The 25,805-nt window shown below is 37.2% G+C and overlaps 1 protein-coding gene across 1 annotated transcript; it reads right to left on the bottom strand.

Moving 5' to 3' along the window:
* Positions 1 to 627: 627 nt before the first annotated feature.
* Positions 628 to 25,295, bottom strand: ndufs4 (NADH:ubiquinone oxidoreductase subunit S4). Its single transcript, XM_042000397.1, has 5 exons — positions 25,166 to 25,295; positions 20,056 to 20,134; positions 4,848 to 5,020; positions 4,683 to 4,756; positions 628 to 1,571 (listed from the first exon to the last, which is right to left on the bottom strand). The coding sequence occupies exons 1-5, from the start codon at positions 25,246 to 25,248 to the stop codon at positions 1,468 to 1,470; spliced, it is 513 nt and encodes a 170-aa protein (XP_041856331.1). The 5' UTR covers positions 25,249 to 25,295; the 3' UTR covers positions 628 to 1,467.
* Positions 25,296 to 25,805: the final 510 nt, after the last annotated feature.

Here is a 25,805-nt window from a genome sequence, read left to right as displayed (position 1 = left end):
GTTTATGTTTGTGTTGTAATGATGGCTCTGAACAATGCCACTACACTGCCATTTTCATTTCACGTAATTTATTGTACTTATAGGCAAAGACGGGTGGAATGCTTTCAACTTTTATAATACAAAGTTGTGCCAAGAGTGTTTTTTTTTCCCCCCCTTGCTGCTTCTCCAAAGGGGATTTCAAAGGGAAAAAGCAACACATGCTGTCATTCATGCCCTGCTGTTCAGATGGACCATTACACTCATATCAGATCGGCATGTTTGATGTGCCGAGCGACAGAACAACATAAATAGAGAGCGCAAGGCTGTGAGAGATTTGCAATGCAGTGCGTTAATTAACGAAGGTCTATACCAATTAGGCTCCCATGATTGGTGTGTGAATGTCAGTGCAGTCACGCAGTTCGGGACTCTGTGCAAAGTAACACCAGTGTTTACAGAACACAAAGAGCGTAAAAAAGTGCTGGCAACAAGTGTGCTGCCCAAATGTGTAGAGCTGGCCATCCCAAAGAATTCATGGCTTTTTCCAAAGATCTCAACTTTTTCTCAGATGTTTTACTGGGTAACTGAGAAATGTAGATTTTATTTGGTCTAAATTAAAGGATTACAAGGCTTTTCTTGTTTTTTTTTTTAAAGCATGGAAACCATGTGTGATTTACATAATAAAATCTTACCAACCTTGATTCTGATGAATTACGATTCTTAGCATACTTCAAACTGGGTTAAATAACCGGAACCGTGTTTATACTGGTATAATGTAGGTAGGTGGCAGAAACATAACTTTCCCAAAACATCTGATAACATTTTAAAACTCTACAATTGTACTTCTTTGTCGTGTGTGGCTATAAGCTGAATTATCTGGGGTTGATAATCCCAGTTGAAAATGTCACATTGATTCAAATATTATGGAGAGTAATGAGTTGTAATCCTAGTTATATTTGCCTTATTGTTCTGACACTTTAAAACTTCCAATTCTTCTCAATAAAAGGCATCAAAGAAAAAAAAAGAAAAATAGAATTAATAATGCGGGACTCACAGTTTAGGATCATGCACATTCAAGATGAGGTAACTTCTCTAAAGTTGTTAAAATAACTGTTTGTAGCTCCTATTTAAATTCCACTCATGCAGTTCTCCAAACATGGAAACAATCTGGGCAAGAAGATAAAAACACAGAAAAATATCACAGACTTTGGCCTGCAGATACATTTATCTCTGTGTTTAAACAAGTTCTAATTGTAATAACACGTTCTCCTTTGTTTTTGCTGTTGCACAACTTGACTCGAACAAACACTTCATTAATCGACAAGACTACATTAGGTAGTCAGTAATGAGGTGAAAGTTTGAAGAGAAAAAGCGATAATGACCCAAATGTTTGGTTTATATATATATAATTAGCATTTATTGACAAGAATGATACAGGTCTGCTGTGGGACACACATGGATCGACCAAGCTAACAGATGGGTGTCTTCAATTTACTTGGCGGTCCTCCTACACCTCTTATCCCAGGAGAAGTTTGCTCCGTAGGATTTCACCCGGGGCTTTGAGGACCTCTTCTCTGTGATGTCATAGCTCCAACCTGAAGAACAAACACCAGAATAAGTGATGAGGCAAAGAGTTTCACATTTGCTCACTTTGAATGAGCGCCAACCACTACGAGCCGTTTGGTAGACATCAACAGGCTGTGTGTTGTCAGAAGAAGCCAATTTACTTAGCTTACTTTTAACAAACTTTCACAATGAGTCAAATGAACTTCACTGTAGTGACACAGAAAAATCACATCACCTGTGTTCAACTACAATCAGCCTGAGTTCAGTTGTGTAATGATCAAGGAAGCCAATCGCAAGTGGTCTTACAATGTTTTAATGGTTCTGAGGGATCCACTTTATCAGGGTTTTAACAGTCTGATCTGGAAACCCATTTTCCAAGTCACCATTATTTATTTATTTTTTTAAAAAAGACAGAATTAAAGATAACATGAGTTTCAGTTAATGTAATTAAGGAAAAAAACAAACAAACCAGAAAACAAACAAACAAAAAACACAATTAGAAAAAAAAAAATGGAGTGAATACATGAATAAGCCCGAAAACTAGAAAGGTCCTCATCCAATCCCAAGTATCCGATTAGGTTGCAGATCTGTGTCGGGATCACTGGGTATACCTCCACTCTCATTTTCTGCTGTTTTAGGTCAGCTGATACTGACTTTAAACATAAGACAATTACCAAATAATAAGCAAATCAGTCAAGACACACGTTACTGAAGTCATGTGTAACATTGATATTATACACACAGCATGTATTTTCCTCACATGAAACATGCAACTCACCGATATCACTGCATCAGTGAGAAGTGGATGGATAATATGAGACAGCAAGTTCTACTGAGGCAAGCAAGTATAACTCACATGATGTGTCTAAAACATCAAGACACAAAGTGTTGCATTCAGTGTCTTTAAGCAACAATTACTGTTTGGTATCATGTCTTTATTTAGAGGTTTTATTTGAGATTTTTATGTATGAGATGCCACAGATCAACTTCTGCCATGTGACACAAAGTAATTAAGTTTGTATGCACTGCTATTTTGTTGAGGATTATTATTATCAGGACAACATATCTGTTTGCTAATACTGAAATAAGGATGACATTATCCTGGCACTCCTAAAAAAAACATACAATTAATTTAAGAGAAAATCTGCAATAAAATTTGTCGATAAAATAATAAGAACACATATAAAAGAATAGTAAATGTAGCCTGAGCCTTTCAACAGTATGTTGCAAGAGATGACAAGTGGACTTGACAAAAGGGAAGCATCACAAAGAACTAAAAAAGTGAAAACAGATGAGTCTTTAAATCTGATTTAAATTACCAGTTGTGTAGCAAGATTTAATATGCAACGTTTGGAACAGAAACCAGAAAAGCTTTCTCATCTTTGGTTTTGAGACGCATTAGGAACAAAAAGTACTTAGTGCCATAACTTAATTGGCCCCATTAAGATTTCAGTAGTGTGCAATGGAGCTAAGTGGTGAAGGGCTTTAAACTACAATACAAGTTAGAAATAAATCCCACATCTCATTGGTACCACGAATAACTGAGACAGAAATGGAGTGATGTGTTTTATTTGTACCACTTAGAAGTTTGGCAGCTGCACTCTGACATAACTGTAGTCTGGAAAGGTTGGACTCAGTTAACCCCACTTACAAAGAATTACAGTAGTCTGGGCAAACGGAGATGAAAGTATCTATAATTGTTTTCAGGTCTTTGAATAAAACTATTGAAAACTGTTTTAATTTGGCTTTAGATGTAGTTCCACCTGGTATGAACTGCCTTTCAGAGGCCTGCTGACATGTTTATGATACTTTAACTGAAAAGAGAGTCCAGAGTATTTACTACAACATGCACAAGATTAGACTGGTGATGAAGTGGAATGGGCCTAATGTGATCACAACATCACCACTTATGTTAAATCAAAGACAATTCCTTGCACGGGAGACAGATAAGTAAAACTGTGTATATTCAGCAAAAGTAGCAGAACGTAATATGTAGTTTAAAGGAGGCAAAACTTACAAGAGAACAGAAGTAGGCCTCCCATACCAGCTTTATTTATAAAGCACTTTCACACAACGAAAGCTAAAACAAAGGGCTGTAAATCTGTAATAAATAATGTGTAAAAACACAAGAAAAAAGCAAACTGTTCAACAATAAAACAACTAAAAAATAAGAGACAAAGTCCTACAATAAAAAACATAAAATAAATCAATCTCTCTCTTTTTGCCGAAAGCCAGTTTGTATAAGATTTGCTTTTATAAGTGGACAGTGAAGGGGCCTGTAACATTCAAAGGCAGCGACAGAAAATGCTCTGTCGCCTCTGAACCCCGTTCAGATTTTGGAGCAGCTGATCAGCTGAGCTGAGAGATGGAGCAGGAGTATGAGGGTGAAGCAGTTCAGAGAGGTGAGGTGGGGCCAAGCATTTAAGGATTTAAAAACAAATAAGGGAATTTTACAATGAACTCTAAAATACACAAGCAGCCAGTGGACTGAGGCCAGATTGGGTGTAATATGAGATAGGCCTGAGATTCAGCCTTGTGGGATTTCATGTGAGCAGGAGATGATGAGGACTTCTTTAACACAATAATTTGCAACCATGAGGTAGAAACCTTTTAATTCTGTGCCCTTGAGATATTTTTTGTTCTCCAGTGTTTAGCAAAATGTTGCTGTTTATAATGAGAAATACAGCATTAAAACAATGTGAACGGTTTGAAAAAATACAGCTTTATGGACCTTCAGCAAAGCAGATTTGTCAAGGATGTTAAATTTAAATAGATTCGTTATTTAACACCTTTATTTTTATTCATAATTTCTGAGACGAATATTAATTCAGAAATAAGTCTGTTGTTTTTCTAACATCATGTGTTTCAAAGCTCTTTTTCCAGTAATAGTTGAACCGCTGCCTGCTTGATGATAAACTGCAAGGCAGCTGTTCCTTCTTTGTGTGAGATGTGCCAAATTAGCCACTAAACAGTGAAAATGTGTGTCTCACTAATGTTGGTAAGTAAAGCAAGAAAAGCCCGAAGTGTTTCACTGTTGTTTAAGGGAGAGAATAAAATTCTGATGTGGATTTTGGGCTTTGCCTTTGCAGACCTTTTACAAGCATTCCTGTTACCTAAATAAATACAGAAAAATCCCTTACCATTTTTCTCAGCAAAAGCAACAGCATCTTCCTTTGAAGAAAATGACAGCACCATGTTGGATAAAGGATCACCCCTAAAACACAGCAAACAAAGCAGGTAAAATAAATGTACTAAAAGGAAAACAACAGATTTATGTGATGGATATAGAAGGAGGAGGTTTTTACGTTGAGGCCCAGCCCATTAGTGGATTCTCCCAACGCTCTCTGGTGTCAAAATCCATCTTCCACTTTTTGGTGCTGTTGATTCCAGACTGCATGGCTGTTTTGGTGGGCACGAAGATGTGAACCTTGCGGGTTTTGATGTGCTCCTCTGGAACCCCTGTCAGAGTGGTGATGTCCTAAGGGTTAAAAATAAAAGTATCATATCAGGCCATTTTTCCTTAATGGCTATGGAAAATGTAACCCAATAAATGTATAACGTTCTCATCCTCTAGTAATCCCTCTCGATGTCCTGAGCCACTACAAGTGTGTAGTGGTGTATTTTTTCTGCAGGTAACACTTATTTCCTAATAATTTGAATTGTTCAATAAATTTTTGATAACGACAGTGACATGCTGCAAACATTTTAAATATATACAGGAAAAGGTTGAAATGGTCGTTCTCCTAGTTCTTTTAGTTGTAAAAATCTTTGACGCACTCATTCACTGCTTTTGTTGGCTGAACAGAGACTTCACATAAAATGTGATTGTGCAGCGACTTTCCATGAAGTTTTGTGTTTCAGATTACACACTCTCTTTGGTAACAATCCGATTTTATTGGTCAAGGACGATGAATTATGAGGGATTAGCTCTGCTTTCAGCACCGGCCATGCTGATATGTGGTCATGCAAATAACAGACTAACTGAACATTATGAAAACAAATGTTATCCATTCAAGATAATAAAATCTACAATAATTTAAGAATAGCTTTTTGACAGGTAATACAGCAATTACTCATGGAAAACTGAACCAAAAAAGGATAAAAGAAACTTGGAAAAGGGATTTAATTGGGCAGAAAAGCTTATTGTTGGTGCTAAAAGTGTTTAAAACTGACTTGTTTTTCTTTGCCAGTAGTCCATTCTGACTTTTATTTCAATGTGTTATTGACATTTTTCTTTGCCTGAAAAGGAAAATGTAATCATACCAAAAATAAAAATAAAAAAGAGGTCATCTGAAACAGGTATTTAAAAAAAACTTGAAGGTTTGACAGCATGTCCTTCATATTCAGAAAATTTGGGTACAGAAAACATTTAGTAGCTATAAAAAAATGATTCAGTCAGCTGCTTCATATTTTGTACTTCATCTATCTGTGGACATTTAAATGAACTTTAAATAATAATGGTGTTAAAGAATAACAAAGCATGACATGTAAAACAAACTAAAAGTTCGGACTGGAATTTCAGTTTCTATGATATGACGACATATTTTTCTTTTTAAATTGTGATCAGCTACAAGTAAATATTTACAATTTTTTCAACATGCCAGAATTGAGTTTTCCCCCCCTTTCTGGATATAAATACTCTCTATTTGTCTGCTTTTCATAATAACTCATTTGTTTTAGTAAGCATCTAGTTTAAGTACCTGACATGCACATGCTCCTTCCTGCACATGTAAAGCTCGTTAATAACCAGTTTCTGTAGACGACGGTTGGCCAATTTTAGGCTACACTCACAACAATCCTTTTTTGTTTTAAAATACAGAACTTATCCTATCAACGGCTAATTTTGACACTACTCTGACCCTGGACAGAACTAATTTTTTAAACATTGCTGATTTCATCTTAGTTTTAATTGGACAGAAACTGTGACTATTGACAGCAATGGCACAGACACCCATGCTGCTTATGACTGGATTTGATCAGTTACTACAAGTCCTTTCCCGATTCATTAAGCCCACATTATGAGTCCATTTTCCTCAAGTAAACAAAGAGATCAGCCATGACTATCATCAGTTAATTCCGCTTGGTTAGTGAATTAGAGGGGCTGTTACAGCTGTGAATGTAATGTTTAATTTTGAAAGCTCCTTTTTAATCATTCTGGGTTACAAAGTGCTTTGTATAGAAATGCAAAAAGAAACAAGTTAAAACAACATTCAAAGCAATAAACATAATGACAGCAAAAATACAAAACTGCTCAGAAGCAGGTAAGAAAGCTAAATCTGGCATTTAAGCAAGTATTTGCATTTAGGTTGATGAAATGAAAGCCTAACACTTGAGAAGATTTATTCCAGACTATAAGAAAGTAGGCCAGTGTGACAACTGGAGGAGGAGGGGCCTGTGGGCATACTAAATGCATATTCCTTAGCAAATCGAGTCTCTTCAGGCTCCTATCAAAGATCTGGTCCAATTCTTTAGGGAATTAGCAAACAAGCAATGGGAAATCGGCGACAAACACAGACGAACCTCCCAGCATGCAGACAGAAGCCACCCAAGACTGAGGCCTTTCCAGGGAACTCTCCTTTCAATACAAGAATTTTACACATTTCAATGGCCATTACAACTTCAAAGAATCTAATTTTCATCATTGTCTGTCATCTGCCAGTTGATTTGTAGAAAGGGGGTCATTTTCCATGAACCCCACACAAAAGCCCGCCTTTCCTTTGGCAAAGGAGCTTCCAACGGTATTTAAGCCAAGTAAATTACAGGTCCAACAGCTAAACTACTGCTTGTTTCAGCAAAACATCTTTCTGCAATGTTAAGAGGCACGAACATACTGAATTTGATCATAAACAAGATCTGCACATTGAAAAGATTGTTAAAATCAAAGGAAAAAGACAGACAAAAGCAGGGGGTGGGGGGGCTTCACAAGTGCTTGGTAATTATTTCCGGCTGCCCTATCTACTTAACCTTAACAATTCCTTCTTGTCACAAAGAGGAGGAAAACATGTTCTCCTCACACAGAGGGGTAATGGTTCATGACACAATAACACACAAGACAGCGTTGAGTGGCAACAAAATTATATGCCAGGGTTTTGTCCAACTTGGTAAATCAAAAATGCTCTAAAAAGTTGCTTTCTGCTGGATTTAAGTTATTTTCAATGGACAGTGTTCAAAAGATATGTTTTCCAAAAGAGGGGGGAAAAAAAAAAACTTACATTAAATTTTGGAGAGAAAACCAGATCCATTAAAATACGCTACAAATTCGGAGAGCAAAAATCTTAAACAAAAAGTACTTGCTGCAACGAGGCAAATCAAGTGTGCAGTCAGAAACAGTTTGAACTTTGGGTTTTCTTGCCTCTTCTGGGGGCTGCATGCATGAAAATGTCTGAGATGCATTAGAAACGATACCCTTGGGATTAGCAGGTCAGACTATGGCTACGGGTATGTAGTTACATAAACCACAACTGACACATGAGGACCATGTATGGTACATTGGTGCAATAATTTGTACAGATGTAGCAGACCTTAACTCACATCGTTGCGTGGATGAGCACAAAAGGTCCTTCATGAAAGAAAGAGGATGTGTCAAAACAAAGGCTCTGCCAAAGCACTGAAAACACTGCTCATTATCAGGCATTGTTTGCAAAAATACAAGTCTAGACTTCTATGATACTTGCATGCTTTACACAGAGCTAGAAGGGTTATTGGCATAAGGGGCTCGCCCACAATATCCAGATTCACAAAGGGGATGATTGTGGCTGGAATGTGGTGTGTTCCCAGGAGGACTAGAGAGGACCATCACAAAAGGAAAACCCACACGGTGGGCACTTTTTCTTCTGCCATGTACAGGAAGCAAAATGAGAACTATCAAGTTTGACACTATTCACAGGGCCTTCACAGGACCCTACAATACCTGGCTGGGCAGACAGAATGCCGAGCTTAAGAAAGAGGGGGGAACGGCTGGCAAAATCTCCGTCACGTGAAAGCGTGTCGATATTTCTGACACCTCTTGGCTACATGCCAAATAAAGCGCATAGGAGCTTGTCGCTGTGGGGCTGCTGGGCCCACTAGATTGCTGAAAGCTGGTACCCCCTAATACTCCAACAGAGACCTGGGATGGAAGGTTTCTGTGTAAACAACAAAGAAATCTCAAAGTGCTTTAGTTTAAGAAAAACTGCAGGAAAGAACGAGATAATATAAAGAAAGAAAAGCTTGAAAAATATTGAGGGGAAGGTGCAAAATGCCTGATTAAAAAACTGTGAAATACAAATCAACTCCCACTCCCTACCTCATTCATTAAATTCATTCTGTTAAGAAAAATCTGGTGCAGCTCATTAGTAAAAAAAAATTAATATTGCTTCTAGTTAGTGGGCCAGAAGCAGCAACTTAAGCAAACAGAAAAAATGTACTTCAGAAAGTTTAGTCTGTGTAACAGATTAAAAAACATCCAAATGGACAACCACATATCTTGAAATTAAAAAAACATCTTCATTGACAACACCAGTGCTACAAATACATGCAGGCAGTGCAGGAAAAACTCAGCACAGAAGTACTCTGTAAAAAGGACCCAAAACACCAGAAAACAGAAAAAATACGGGACTTTGGACGTACATTGGTGTGGCTGCTAGCAGCAGATCTCTGGGTTGAAGACTTTCTCTGTATCCCTTTTTAGATTCTCTTCCCACAGTCCAAAAACATGGATGTTACGTTAATCGGTGGTTCTAAATTCAGTCTACGAGTGAGTGTGTGTGTGTTTGGCTGTTTGTCCCCCAGTTGGCACTGTGCTATAATAACCTATCCAAGGTATAAGAACTAAAACTAGTAAGGTATCCTTTTCTTTTCATGGTGCTTGTCTCCTTATTTAAAGGCTTCATGACCACTGAATGTGTTGTCTATAAAAATAAAAAAAGCACTTCAAGACCTTCCCTTTTTAATTAAATTCTAATTATTCATTTGTCCTTTAATTCTTGAATATTAGTTGGCACGACAGTACTTTCAGTCTGTTTATAAAATAATTGACTTTTTTATTTTGCTGTTTCACTTCCTAGTATATCTCTTTAAGCATATTCATACTTTTGATAGAGAACCCTTTGCACACAATTTCCTCTGGGATCAATAAAGTAAAGATCAAGTAAAGTTCTGATTCTGACTAATTTAAGATTTTTTTTATTTATCTACTGAACTTTTGCCATATAGATCCTTATCCTTTGGATGGATCTGGGTGGAGGTGGGATGTACTGCATTAAATGGTTGTTTTAATAGGGTTTTATTTTCTGTGTATGTGTGGAAAGTGTTATACAAATAAAACACATTTGAATTGTCAGCCTAATAACAATCACTAAAGTAAAGCTTAATTAACAAGTACTTGCAATAAAATCTTAATTATGTGATTTACAAAGTTAATTTAACTTATTCTCTCTCACCATTAATGACAAGTCTATTCTGTTAACATAAAAAATTAAAAGATTATTTAAAAAGCAGCATGTCTCAGTCTGGTCTGCCACTTTTTGTGTCAGGGACACATTTCAGTTGTTGTTCTGACAGCATTTACGTAGTGCTTTTCTAAGTCTACGTCACATTTACAAACACATTCAAAACAGTGCTTTTCTCCATTATCCAAACACACACACACCAACACCAATGAACACATTGGAAAAATAAAGGATTTAGTCTTGCCTAAGGACACTGAGACATGTGGATTTGAGAAACCAAAAACTGAATCTCCGACGTACAAATTGCCAGATGACCCCACTACCTCCGGAGAGACGCCGTGCATCGTTTAAGTTTTATCATCTTCTGAGAAATTGTTTTTTATCAGATACTGACAAACGTGTCAGTGTCAACACATGTTTTACTGAGGAAAAAATGCGCATGCTGTTAGTTATTTTCTGTTAAGCTGCAGGGATCACATGGTTTACAGCAGAAGAGCTGTGCTCAGGTTAAAAAGGGACATAACAGGAATGTTCACTTTGTTGCATTCAAATAAATGAGAAGTCAGCATTCTTCACACAGTGTTGTTTTAATGTGGGTAAAATAACTAATTCCTTTTACTCCTGTCATTTAAATTACAGGAAGGTGGTACCCCTTTTTTAAGCCCATCAACTGGTTTATTTATTTCTCCAGTAAGAAAAGCAACCTTTTAATAAACACAATAATTGCTCCCTTCCAATTAGTAAAGAACTGGAGATGTGGGCAACGCATCGTCTGTTTTTCTAAGTGTTCCTCCAGCCACCGCTCTCTGCATATCCTTTAGCTCATCTTGTCAGCTTCAGATGATTTGCAGGTGAATGTCCATATTTCCTGCAGCTCATTTCCCACAGTTTATATAAAACGGATATTAAACCCAGATTTGCCTGTTCTAGTGAAATGAAATATGGTCTCCATACTTTCCGATATCATTTGCAGATTGGGGCAAATAAAAGGGAAGATTCTTGTGGTGTATAATGCTTTTATTTAACGGAATAATCTTTAACCCCCACCCCCACCCAAAAAAAGTGGTTTTCCAATAAATAAAATATTTTAAAACAAAGAAAATTCAATATCACTTTTGGATTTGTGTTTAAGAAACGTAATACAAATCATATTTCTTTTTAGGCAACCAATTCAAGTTTGATGAAAATACCTGTGGCCTGGGGAGCTGTGAACAGAGCTTCACCAGGGAGCGTTTTAAGGTTTGTCAAAATGTTCACAATGACTTGAAAACAGAGGAGTGCAATGCCCTCGACTTTTAAACACCCTGAACAGACGGATCATTCTTCCTCGATCATAGGATATTCCCTGTTTGCCTATTCAGAAAGCGAGAACCACTTTAAAAATAAAACTATAAACCACCTGAAAGCAAATTCACATCTGTTCTCACGGCGATCCTGGATGGGTCAATTCTTTGTTATAAAAATGATCAAATCTCCAGTAAACCTGGCCTCTAAGACGATGTGGGACGTGAAACATGAAGTTATGATCCTGGTACCAATATTTGAATCAACATGTGCATTGAAGAGTTTTAAATGATTTAGATAAGTCCTGTAAATTAATAAACATCAACTGCCACTGAAGCTGAAACTATTTCTAATTGCATGATTAACTGATCAAAAGCAACATTTGCTGACCTCAATTCCCTTCTCCAGGATAAAAAATGTCTTAGTTTATTTGGGTTTACTTTCTGAGATTTTAGAGATAAATAACTAGGGGATAACAAATAGTTTAATTATTACCAAAATTAAAACAGAGAAATAATAAGTACACTGTTGCAATGTTACTGGTGTACTACTTTTAAATCTTGTCAACACAAGCGGATATTTCCTGTCGATACTTTAAACAGACAATCCAACCGTTAAAGGAAGTCTGTGCACAGCTAGCTAAGAAAGGGGTTTTTAGCTACAGCACCAGATTTTTGTGGATTTCTAAATGGCGACGATGACACAGCAAAGGTCCATCATACCACGAACACCTGAGCACTAAAAATGCAGCTCAGCAGCCAGAGAGGTCGTAAGGTCTGCAGAGCTGAATCATGTTCAGTCAGCATGCGCTGAAAACCCAAACACATCACCCTTAACCCCCCACTGTCCAGCCAACACCCAGACCCAGAGCCTCACTCATCAGCCTCTGCTGGTTCCCACCTTCAGATGTCTTTGAAGAGGAAAAAACATGCCAATTACTGACTGGACATATGAGGGGAGGGGGTGTCTCTAATAGAAACAAATATTATGCTGCCTGCTCGTGTGTTGGAGTGATTCAACACTTTAGAATGAAAAGCAGCTGGCTTGAGGGTCATCTTGAATCTCAAGTTACACATACTGGCGAGGATCGGAAGGAGAGGACAGGAGGAGGGGTCATTCATGAAAACGCTGGATGCACTTGCGCATGTTTATCTGTGTGTATAAAATGTCATTTTGCATGTAGATAATTAAAAGATGAGCCCTAGCTATAAGAATTTCTGAAGCCAGAGTGGGCAACTTTGCTATAACTGCATATCTTTTAGTTAATTGGCTTTTTACTATTAAAATTCTTTTAAAAATGATAGAAAATAATCCTTGTTTGCAGTTCTAAAAAGGTGTGACACTATAACAGATATTATTATCCCAAATACTCATTAAATTTAATAACCTTTCTATCTCACACTAAGTTGTATCATTCAAAACATATGATGGAAATCACTGCTAAACTCTGATGTAACGTCAGATAGAAACTAATTTATTAAAAAAAAAAAAAAGCTTTAGGCTTAAAACTAATGAATAATTAGAAGTGTAGGCAAACACAAGTAGCAAGCCTTTTTAATATTCAACCTGCAAACACAACACTTAGCAGCCTGACACTTCCTAAAAGTATCCAGCTCTGGCAGAGCTTAGGAGTCCTTTTAAGAGGCTTAGTCTCTATGGATGAGAGTGTTAATGAATGAAATACCATTTAGTGAATGATACATAATAAAGCCACTTGTCTGGCACTCTTCAAAGACCAACATCTCTCTGACCCACTACTCCAAACTTGAGCAGAGCGTTTTTTTTTTTTTTTTTTTTGCATGAACGCGCCGTATGAGAGCGGACAACCAGACAAAACAGCCACTTAAGTTGTCTGTGTGCGAAGGAGGGGAGAGAGGGTGGGAGAGGTGGCTGAGAGGGAGGGGAGAGGAAAAAAAGGGGGTGTTTGGGTGAGTGTGATCTGCTTCAGTGTAGATCATACAGTGTTAGGCTAGACAAAAACCAAGTATTCACCTTTATAAGGTTGACTTAAAGAGCTGGTGCTAACATCATTTAACATAGTTGCTGCACATTTACCTTTACTTTGGGGTACAAAACTTTTGGTTATTCAGCAGGCGGTGAAACATATCTTATGCATTCCCTCTTTTCAGTGCAACTATTTTATGTCATGCTTTATAGGCTGGTGAGTCTTCTCTACAATGACCTTAGTCTTTTTTTCTATAGCCACAGAAATCCAACAAGGATGACTTAATCTGTTTGGAGGGAATAACTGTATAACCTCAGCTATACTTTACTTCCCAGACACGCCTCATCTGTAACTCGCAAACTAGAACAAAAACAAAGCAACACTCCACGCTAATGTTGTGTAACTTCGTTTCTGTTCTGTGTGCAGGTTGCGCTGATCTACGGATATGGTTCAGAAATAATCTTTTCTGAAAAGTGACAGTATTAAAAGATCTTTAAGATTAATTAATGTGGCATTTAATTGTGAAGTCAAGTAATCTTGACATCCCTAGTGGCTATATGCATGATTAATAGTAGCACTTATGTGTATGTCTCTGACAGTCACCCCTAACAGTGAAGAATTCTGGGTAAGAAGCAGACAGACTTACAGAAAGCTAACATCACACTGTCCTTGTAGAAGAAGCTATGTGTGGTTGTATGCTGATTGGCTGATTGTTACCTTGAGTCAGAAGAGAGACAACAACATTAAATAAATGGCAGAAAACAAACAATGAAGCACCAAAAGCAAAAAGGGTACACTTGTCAATCACAGTTATATTTAACAGTTAACTCCACCAGAGTTATTTGTGAACTGGTAGTAAACTTCCATTACTTGGTACTGGACAGTACAGCATTTTAGTTTATTTTCAATCCTGAAATGTATCTTATTTAATCTTTCTGCTGTTAGCAGTATAACATAGCTGATACAGATTTTTTTTGGTACAATTTCAATTGAATTTTCAAGCATGCAGAGCCAATATTATAAGAGTACCCTTAAAGAATGCAGACAACAGTCACAAGACGTGCACCAGGACCTATTAAATGGATTTTTTTTTTTTAAATCCCCCCCCAAAAATAAATAAATAAATAAAATTCCCCAGTGATTTTTGAAAAAAAATAAAAAAATAAAAAAATAAACAAACAAACAAACAAAAAAAGCACAGAAACCAGCAGCAGAGGGTGCATCTTCCTGGAAGTACCGGCTTATTTCTGCTAACAAACAGCATGTTTACCATTAGTGCTGTACCATGTAATGCAATATAAGACGTCAGTTTTTCTATGGCAGGAAAAAGCTAATGGACTAAAAACAGGAGTATTAGAAACAGCAGCTTGATGAGGGATAAAAACATGAAACCATTCGTCTTGGCCATCTACCACACAAACGGGTTTTTAGGATTTTTTTTTCTTTTTAGCCGATTATTCTATCAGCAAGAATCCACCATGCTTCTTCTCTTGTGGCAAAAACACTAGACTTTTTTTGTGGAAATCAATATTTACAATGCTTGCTATTCTTTTTTTTTTGTTTTTTAAAACCTATTAACATACAGCCACAAAAGGCACATTAAGCAAAAGAATAAACTCAGGAAATATGATTAGTGTCTTCATTTATCTTCTCAAATGTGAAATGCAAAGCCCTGTTGAGAGCACTCTCAAAACACCTTAAACGATTTTGTGTGATCAGAGAATCCATCAGTCAAGTTAAATCCTGAATGTCAGGCATAGAATCTTCCAATATGATTCCAATTTAGGTCTTTAAAAAACAACCAACAACAGGCTTTTCGACTCAACTACCTTACCGCAATCAAACCCCACATCTTGTGCCCAGATGTGATGTCACTTGCCAAGCAAGCGCTACGCTCTAAATTCAAGAAAGAAAAAGATTCAAATTAACAAACAAAGCATGCCAAGAATCAAATGGGCCTACCAATTTAATATTCTTTTCCTCTCCCCATCTTCCTCCTCTTTCTCCCTCAATTCCCTACAGACTAATAACTGTCCTCCTCTGTCTCGTAAAACCTTAGTGCCTTTAGAGAACTCTATAACAAGGCTTCACAAGCGCTTTAAGATTATGGTGTTGTCTTTATGTGGAGAGAGGGAGCGCACTTGGCCGTGGTTGAAGCAGGAGTACATGTTCAGACACTTGGGTGTGAGTGGGAGACATAGTACTCCTTATTGAAGCAGCTGCTATGGTTATAACCGCAGTTGTCTCAGCAAAGGGCCAGAGAGTAAAGCAAAAGCCCTGACTCTAATTGACTGAGGTCACAGACGTTCCGTGTAAAGCTGTGTATCAGTGGCCAGCCGGCCGGACCCTGGGAGCTGCCCAGCATGCTTAATCAAACAGTAATTACAAACAAAAGCAGGTCGGCATGGGCACTCCAGGGAACAGCTTCAGGCACTGGAACTCCATCACGCAGGTCTTTTTATTTGGCATTATTCCTAATTCCTTCAGACAATGGCCTCAAAGTTTTGCTCACAGTTAAGTCAAACATAGCTTTTGTATTTCAGAAAAGACATAAAAAGTGTTAAAGCCTGCAGTTATTTGAGGTTTATAGTCTTACAGCCTCACACAACATTACTAAACTGTTTTATCCAAAGATACTTGATGTACTCTCAGAGTTCATCAACGAGTAAAGCTTTAAACTTAAGGACACAGAAGAGGATGTGAAAGCTGGAAAAATGTCTTTGCAAAAAAGAAAGAATTAATCAAAATAGACATTTGATCATTTTTAGCTAAATGTGCCTGAAAGATGGCGTACAGACTTTACAAACCCATGTTATCTGTTGTATTCTTAAACTAATGACTGCAGCTGCCTTAATTTATCAAAAAAGCCATCCTCTCCTGCTTGCAACCTGTAGTTAATCTGTGCACAAATGGCACCAAACGCCATTTTTACTGAGTTTGTTCAACTTTTTGTCCTTCACAGCCTAAATTTGTCTGTAATGGAGATGCACAACAAAACTGGAGAGATGCAAGTTCCTGTAAGGTTTGCAGTTTTTGGACAGACGAGACCGAAGGACAAGATAATGCGTGTCACAGACAAGAAACGTTCAGACAGATTTTGGAAAGAATTCAAAATATCATGTGCCCAGGCCAAAATGCAACCTCATCTGAATGAGGTTATTCAGAAATGTTCACTACACATCAAGCGGCGCACCACTTTCACTTCGGGCTGGCTGAGAGACAGCGAGCTCACACAGCACAGATCCAGATCTTTGTGTGATTTGTCTAACCAGAAAGCAATTCACACTTATCGATAGCCTGATGAATGACTAGCGTGCTGATATATGCTGAATGCCCAAAAGGGAGAACACTCTCATTGCCCTCTTCCATGTGAGATGGGGACCACTGTACTGTAAACAGCTGAAGGCGTCTCCTTTTGGCCTGTCTGGGTAAGCATTAGAGCAGTTCCCGCCGTCGCAGGCAACAGAATGCCACAAAGGAACCTCTGTGGCCGACAAAACTGAAGTGGCCACTGTCTTTTTCGTGAGTCTCGGGGTGTCTCAAACTTTTTTCCATGCAAGCTTCTTTTCTTTCAACCCCCTCCCCGGTTTTTAGAGGCCCTTTTTTTTCCCCTCTTCTCTGCTGTTCCTCTCAGTGGCCCCTACTGAGAGGACAGAGACAGACACTCCGCCCAGCCAAAGGTTTGTCTGCCAGTACGGCCAGCTTTGGCCTGGGACAAAAGCACAAGCTGCCCAAACTGCACCCCCCTCCCTCCAACAAAACAAGTCCACAACAGACTCCCACATTCTCCCAAACTCCCTCTTTTGCAGTTATCTTCCATCTCCCTTTAATGAGAAAACATGAACCTCAAAGACCAGTCTTTGTTTTGTACAGTTGGTACATTGCTAACCTTGGCCACTTCAAATGAATGCTTATCGCTGTCCAGGCTGTGCTTTAGCACTTAATGAAGAGAGGCCCCAAAGACTCCAAGACTCTGTCTGGTGAAAGCTACACATTTTAAGCCTAAACTCCATGGCATAGGGGTAAGCCAGTCCAGTACCTTTACACTGTTCTTCTGCTGCCTTAATGAAAAAAGTCAAGACAGCATATATTGTACCAAAATTTTTCTGTAATTACCTTCATTAATGGTGTAACCACAGCGGTGTAAATGACCATCGCAGAATCTGGCTTTTCAGCTTGCTGCTGCTAACAGTCTAAATGGTCATTTTTGTTTTTTGTTCCAGCACAAACAGCCTCTATTTTGTAAATTAAAAAAAAGAGAGAAAGAGAGAGATGGTAAGCTGTTTAAACTGCCTATGGTAAACTTTTCCACTGTGTAATGGTCAATACCAAAAGCTCGAACACGGACTGGAGATCGATGAGCTTGGGTGTTGGCCCTTTATGCAATAACATTACTCCAGATTTCTTCAAGTGTTTGATCATATCATGCACTCCAGAGGAGGAAATATTCAAGCCCTGCTCAGTCTTTGAGTAAATATTGCTTATAAAAATTTTTAAGATTTTCTCACACATTTATTGACCAGCTGGAGATGGGCTTCCCATCTTTGCTCCTCAAAGGCTCAACCTTTCATGAATACAGCTTAAACACAAAATCTTGATCACAATTATACCAATGGATTTCCTTCCTTTAAAATAATATTGTAATTATTTATTTCATTACTAGCCCTAATTTTTTGGCCTTCCCTAACTTTTGTGGACTATGTTTCAGGTAAACTATGTGTCCTAAAAAAGCAAAAATATAAGTCTAATAAAGATAAATTAATTTGGTGTGGCTGGAATGTAATACAAGACAAAGAAAACATGTAATCAATTAATTTAATTGATTTTAAATCTCAACCTCAAATCTAATATTGAGTGGTAAATACAATCTGAAAAAATGATGAAAAGACATTTCATTTTAACCACATCGTTGGTTTACGATTACGCATTTTTCACTAATGCTTGATTTTTCCTTCAAATTAATGTTGGAGTGCTTTTATTTTTTATCTTTTGTTTTCCAACAAAATGTGTAACACACTGCCTTATTCATCTTTATGGTTAACCAGCAGAAACAAACTATTATTTCCAATCCTTAAAAAAAAAGAAAAAACAAAGAAAACAAACACTCAAAGAGCATCATTTCTTGAAAACCACACCCCCAATTTGCTTGTTTTTTTCTTTGGAGCACATTCAGTTAAATAATGTTAAACAGAAAGGTTAGCAGAATACTCTCTGCAGGGGAAGGCAAGTCCAGGCCTTGAGAGCCACAGTCCTGCAAGGTTTCCATGTTTCCCTGTTTCAATACACCTGACAAATGTGTTTACAACTGACTGAAATGATAAAATAATAATAATTTTTTTTGTCCACTAATCAGTTGAGTGGTGGGTTCAGCTCAATTTTCCCCTGAAACAGCTGACTCAGACCTCTGCAAAAGTAAAATGCAGAAGCCAGATTGCAGTTGTCTCTCAAGAGTTAAGAAGTCCATTTAATTATTGAACATTTGTCTATTTTTATTGGCAGAACTGCAGGTAAGCTTATCACAATTAACTATTAACCATGTAACTGCAGCAATTAAGATAACAGTTGCAAAATCTTCATTCATCTGCATGAGAAAAGCCAGACAAAGTGGTTGTTGAAAAACTGCCAGGCTTGCCTTCCTGTAAATGATGTCAGCTCATTTTTTCCACTGTCTTCTGTTGTACATATGGCATACACAGTACAAAAAATTATTCTGAAAAGATGGGTTACTAAACCTCTGCGTCCCACTCAGTCTACCCAGGTGTAGCTGCTGGAGGAGGTTTTAGCTACTAATAGTTTAACGGGGAGGTAGGGATCTATGATGAAACTGCCTGCATCGTAGGTTGTGTATGAGCCCAGTTTTGGCAGATGTGAAGAAACAAAACGATTCACTTTTTAAATTCTGCTCCATCAATATCGTTAGATTTTGAAAAAAATATTTTTAACTATGTAGGTGTTTGTACAAGAGCACATGTGGCAATCCTCAAGTATATTTTACGACAAATACATTCAGTCTTGAATTTACAGATCAAATCTTTATTCAGGTTTGTATTCAAGTAATGCTGCTTCAATTTTTTTCTAAGATCTCCTCTTCAAACTTATTTTCCTAATAAAATTCACTGAACCAAATGGGACACTAAAAGGCAATTTATTATTTTGTCCAGTGGATTTTCATCTACCACTCTCCTTGACCAGTGAGCCAAAAAGTTAATTTCAGACATTGAGTGTTACTGTTAATGATCCCACAGTCAATATCCAGTCATTAATAACCTAGGGTAATTCTCAGTACAGGACAAAATGGAGCCAAGACACATAACACACTGTATGTGGCCATACAACAACACCATGCCTCTCTTTCATTTAGGAGGGTATTTAAAATAAGTTTATTTTGAATTTTACCCTTGCTTATAAAAACAGGGTCAACAAATTACTGGAAAATATAATCTACTACAAAAATCTGCAGCCTAACTGCTGGTAACTACAATAAAATCCACAACACAGGTGTGCATAAATCAAAGATACCAAATGTTTTTTGTTGCTCTTGAACCTAAATACTTTTTCAGTTTAAATGAAAGATGTGTTGGGTTTACGTAGCATCAAATCCTGCCAAATTGATTCCTTAATTTAATTTGGTAAGCTACTTAGGAGTTTTAGGAATTGTACAAAAGAGAAAAGAAGTGTGTGCTGTGAGAGTGCACAAAAGTACAAATCAGACTATTTCAAAAGCCTACTGTCTTGTACAAGCTGATTTTGGCAGCAACCTAGGAGAGTTTTTGAACAATTTCCCAGGTATGTAATTGGAAGAAGGCAGATAAGACAAACAATCCACATGTCACGTTAATCTGGAGGGACTCTTACCAATTTCTCATCAACTGTAATCAGTTGCGTGTCTTGTCCTGGTTTATCGGCCAACCTTACCACAGACGTGCTTGTAGACCTGGAATCCATTAAGACAGAAGTTACACTCAAAAGTGCATGACACAGTAGTAAATTACACAAACAAGACACACTCTACAACCACTGAATAAGTCTTGAGGGACATAGTGGGGTGAGGATTTACAGAAAAGGAAGTGACAGAGAAGGAATCCCCCTTTCCAACCCCGCCACATATTAGTTCTGTCTGGTGAATCTCTGGCAGACTCTCGCTCTCGTCCTAATGACAGGACATGCTTAATGTTGGCTGTGGTCAACTGACAGGCGAGGACTGTGAAGCTCTTTGTGAGTGTCCAACCGTATCCTGTCACAGTGCAGCCAAGTGCTGTCACTACTCATTCAGGGAAGGAAGGCCACATTTCACATAATGCCCTAAAATATTACACCACCAACCCCCCACTTACCAGAAAAAAAAATCTATGGAAAAAACACTGCATTTGATGACTTTTGGTGGATCAGAGAGTAAAATTAATTTCTGTGGTGAAACAGTTGGTTGAGGATGCTCTGCTAAAACTAATGATTTACAGTTTGACCAGCCAGATCAATGACAGGCAGTTCAGGCACATGAAAGTCGGTTGTTTTTGGATTATTTTTTTTTACTTTCAAGCGAAAACAATTGTATGCAAACAGTTTCAATCTCACACACTTACACTTAGGTATGCCTGCAATTAGGAAGTTTATATGAATGTGCAAAGCTGATCTTTTCTTTTAAACGATAACATCTCACTTGGAGGCTCTGAAACAGACGACAGTTTGTCAATACAAACAGACATGGCTGATTAATTTGACCAGTCTGCACAACAGATTGCAGCTCACTCAGTTTCAGTGTGTGAGGTGAGGCTGACGTCCAGTGTCCAGTCAGACATAATAAAAAACAAAAAAAAAGTAGCCAATTCCATTTCCTCTTTTTTTTTTTTTTTTATTATGGTCCAGCACAGGATCAGGGGACGCTCCCCTTCTTGTTATTGAAATTTACAGGATAATCCCCTTGCAGGTAGTAGCAGTTACTGAACATAACTACTTTTGTGAACATGTGTGTAACTTTCAGCACAAAAAGGGTAAACTAGCTTCCACTGACAATGACACACAATTTAATTGCATTGTTTATGAGTGTATTTGCCTTAATACCCACTTATATATGTGCATATTTTACTAAAATATGTGTATGCTGTCAATTATAGCTAAAAGAACAAAAAACAGAATAAGATAAAATCTAAATTTGCAAATCAAACTTAAAACAAAGAAATAAATTAATTAATCAGCCAACTCAACTTAGATATGCAAAAAAGCTGCATAACTAGTTGACAACACTGTCTCACTGATTCACCGAAGAGGTCCAGGATGAAAAAAGAAGAGGCTCTAGTTCTATTTATTAGTTTGGCCATCTACCAGGCAGAGATGCCAAATATTTGTTAATTTTAGTTATAAAAATTCCATCAATTGTTAAACGCCACACTTTTAGTTTTATTATATTACTTACTATAGTACATCCTTTCTGTATATATATATATAGCATTATATTTATATAGTACTCCCCCTAATATTACTGATTGACTTTGCATCATTGCCTGTAAAACTTTAAAGGGGCCCTATTATGCTGTTTGGAATTTTTTTTTTTTTTTTAAAGCTTTCTACTGTGTTATAGTGCTGTATTGTGCTGAAATTTATACAGAGCTATTTAACAAAAAGGCAACAATGTGGTGATTGGTGAACACGCCAGAGTTTTTGGACATTGTTTGTGGAGTCCCCCAGGGGTCAGTGTTGAGACCAAAACTCTTTCTTCTCTGCATACATGATATTTGGAAAGTGTCTGATACACTGAAACCTATCCTATTTGCAGATACCAATATTCTATACACTGGAGAAGACTTGCAGCAGGGAAAAAAATCACACAGGAAATGAAGAAAGTATAAAGATGGTTTGATAGACATAAATTATCAGTGGATTTAAATAAAATTAAAAATATGTTATTTGGAAACTGTAGTACAGATATTGGGAGACAAGTAAAAATAGAGGATGTAATAACTGAAAGGGTAGATGATTAAAAATTTCTTGGTGTGATTATAAATCACAGAATATGCTGGAAGTCACATATTTAGTTTGTTCAGACAAAAAATGGCAAGAAATATTGCAGTACTGACTAAATTTAAACAGTTTTTGGATTTGGGCTCGAACATGTAAGGCTGTATGCTCTGTGACATTATTTACTGAGTATTTATATTACTTCAGTTTGTTAACGAGTTCTGCTGGTGTCTCTATGATGAAAACAATGTACGCTCCAACAACTACTCCCGGCAGTTGACCAATCAGAGTCAGTTCGCAGCAGAGGGAGGCGGGGCTCAGGGCGGAAGAGTCTCATTCTGCTTGTTTCTGGCAGAGGCTGATCTGAGGGCCAACAGGGAGGATCGATATAAAATAAATAAAGGGGTTTGTTAAAAATGCTGGATTGATTCCTGCCCTTGTGGACTAACATAATAAAATAAATTAGCCTGAAATTAGCATAATAGAGCCACTTTAAATATGACTTAGGCAGTTATGGTATGAGGCAAACAATGAATAAAATATCAACAATTAATTTGTCAAGCTATCTATATAGTGATGGATATACATTTACCATTACCTTAATGCAGTGTTTCTCAATCAATGTCCTCAAGACCCACTGCCCTGCATGTTCCTACTGCAACACACCTAATTCAGATTTTCCAAGTCTGTTAATGAGCCATTCATTTTATTCAGGTATGTTAAAATAGGGTTACCTCTAAAACATGCAGGGCATTGGTTCCCGAGGACCAGTATTGAGGAACACTGTCTTGATGAATAATAATTATTTTAAAAGGCAATTTTCTGAGATAAAATAAGAAGCCACCAAATTAACTGAAGGAAATTATTTACCCTTTAATTATTTAGTTTACTTTTCATCTTGATCAACTTATCTTAAAGTCATGAATAAAAATATCTAATTTGACTATCATAATCAAATATGGATTAAATCTTGTTCCTTTGTAATGCAATCAAACCTCCCATTTCTTAATGCCCATGTGCTATTGATGATAAGGCCAATTTTGCATGTTATTGTATTCAGTTTCTTTCCATCAAAATCCAAAAGAGGATTTAGGTGTCTTTTAAACATCACACAATATGATAGTACATCTCTACCCAGGTGGAGAAAAGAAATTACATAACTGTATTGCTTGTAGAAATTGAATGGACTAAGGTCCTGCACTTTATTCATATCTTCTTAAGTGGAGCAACACATCCCAACTGAAAACATTATTGGCATAGGAGGTCCTCAGTCAATCCCATGACAGCTCTGCACAGGGTCATTTAAATCACTCAGACACCCATCTATATAGCTTAAGACATACCTATGAGATAAAGACAACTAAAAGACAAAATCCAATCCAACCACAACCTGTTCAGCCTGCTGCTACCTGGCAAGCTTTATCCACTGCTGCACCTCCAGACTTTGGAGCATTTTCTTTATGCAAAATGCGGGACTACTGAATTTACCCTCCATATTTCACCATGAAAAATACTTATATGAACTTTTTATTCATTGATGTATTTGGTTAGTTCTTTAAATATCAACAAAGAATTGGGAGAAAAGTCATTTAACTTCTACGACTTTTCTTCTAACTGTGCAAAAATGTATTTAATTTGTTTTCTAATTCTGTACATGTGTGTGTATATATATATATATATATATATATATAATTATAATTAAAACAATGCCTCATCACCAGCTATTTTACTGTAGCCTTTCTCAAATATTTTTGGGTTTGAAAATCATTGAAAATGTCTGGGAACAGATTAAGAAAACAATTTGGAGAAGAGGGGTTATGTTACAAATGAGGCAGATCATATATCAGCACATTTATTTTAAAAAATGAAATGCTTGAAACACGTGTAACTTCAAAGAAATACAACTAATGAAAAATCTTATCAGAATTTGTGTAGTTAACTTTTGATAATAAACATATTAAGTATTTTCTACAAATACTTATTTATTAAGCACATGCCTGTCTGAAGATAGATAATATATCAGGGCTACTCAGTTCGGTCCCACAAGGGCCGCAATCCAGCAGGTTTTCCATGTATCCCTAATCCAACACACCTGACTCAAATTAATGAGTCATTGTAAATAGAATGTTAGAGCCACTTAATTTTGATTCAGGTGTGCTGAAGCTGGAAATCATTGAAAACCTGCTGGATTGCGGCCCTCATAGAACAGAAATGAGTACCCCTGTTATATATAGTATGAAAATAAACAACTGGTATTCTGCTACTACAGTGTTTCTCAAACCAAGTCCTTGGGACCCACTGCCCCGCATATTTTAGAGTTAACCCACTTTAACAAACCTGAATGAAATGAATGGCTCTTTAACAGGTTTGCAAATAACTTTATGAGGGCGTTAATTAATCTGAATCAGGTGAGTTGGAGTAGGAACACTTCCAAAACATGTAGGGCAGTGGGTCCTGTGGACCTGGGTTGAGAAACACTGTGCTACAGGATGTTAGCCAATCGAGTCTAAGGTTAGCAGTTGTGTAAAATCAGCTGTGGAGCCCAGTCTTTGAAATTCTTCTTTCCGATTAAGCCTCTAATTAAATAAAGTCCCTTGTCGCGTCGATACTTAGTACTGGTATGCAGTACGTGTTGTGCAGAGCAGTGTACAAAGTTTAATTGTGTTAGCTCTTAAACTGATTTATAGTTCAACTTAGCATTGGCTAATTAGCTGGCTAGCCAGTTGTTGTAAGGACACCGATACTATCTTATAGCTTAATTAACTTAACGAGTAAATAAGAAAGCAGGAACAAAGTTAAGAGCATAAACCGACATTATGGGTCCAAAAAATCCCAAACTTTTAAAACATTAGATGTTTTAACAATGGTTGCCATCTACCAGTTTTTTAGCTTGTGACATGCCATGTATGCGGCCTTTCATGTTTAGCTGACTGTGAGCTGAATAATTCAAACACACTCAGCTCGCAGTAACATATGCAAACATAAAACCAATAGACAGATGATGTGAAATTACCTGACAGGATTCAGGAAGATTTTTGAAGCTACATTGATCGCAGATAAACGTCCCAAGCCGAGAAGTGACATTGAGGACGCCATGATTGTTGTCAATAATAACGGTACGGCATCCGCGAAAGAACAAACAGAACTAGTGAAGGCAGCTGGTACATAAAAACACTGGTGTCAACAAGTATGTGTCAAAGTAGCGACGTATGTACGAACCATATTCCACTTATTATACTTCATTAGAAATTCAAGGGAAGAACAAAATACACTAAACCGCCATATATATTAATTTAAACAAGTTTTACTTTCTCTAATTTACCCTAAATTTTGCATATTTAGTTGTAAAGCAGTGTAGTAATTTTTTAAAAAGGGGCCAAATGTGAATTTTGTCAAAATTACAAACACTTGATTTCACCTTTTATCATTTCTGTTTCAGTGAAGAGATTTTTCTATCTAATGATGCTGAATCTATTTGAGCTTTTTTACCGTCAAGTAAATGTAAGGTACCATACCTTTCTATGGAATCTGCAAAGCTGAACTGAATTAATGAGTTTTAAGCTGAGCAGAGCTGGAAAATATTAATTAAATAAATAAGGTATATAAAAATGTTTAATAAAAACTCTTGTCTGAACAAATATATCATTTTATGC

Source organism: Melanotaenia boesemani, chromosome 11 (genome assembly GCF_017639745.1).
Source record: "Melanotaenia boesemani isolate fMelBoe1 chromosome 11, fMelBoe1.pri, whole genome shotgun sequence".
NCBI lineage: Eukaryota > Metazoa > Chordata > Actinopteri > Atheriniformes > Melanotaeniidae > Melanotaenia > Melanotaenia boesemani.
This window is presented reverse-complemented; position numbering and strand designations above follow the sequence as displayed.

Bases quoted from the DNA above. Each gene is read 5' to 3' on its own strand.
- ndufs4 (XM_042000397.1), bottom strand. From the start codon at position 25,248: ATGGCGTCCTCAATGTCACTTCTCGGCTTGGGACGTTTATCTGCGATC. The intron at 20,135-25,165 runs GTAATTTCACAT...AATGGATTCCAG, and splicing joins ATCTTCCTGAATCCTGTCAG to GTCTACAAGCACGTCTGTGG. The intron at 1,572-4,682 runs GTAAGGGATTTT...TTTGTTCTTCAG, and splicing joins TGCTTTTGCTGAGAAAAATG to GTTGGAGCTATGACATCACA.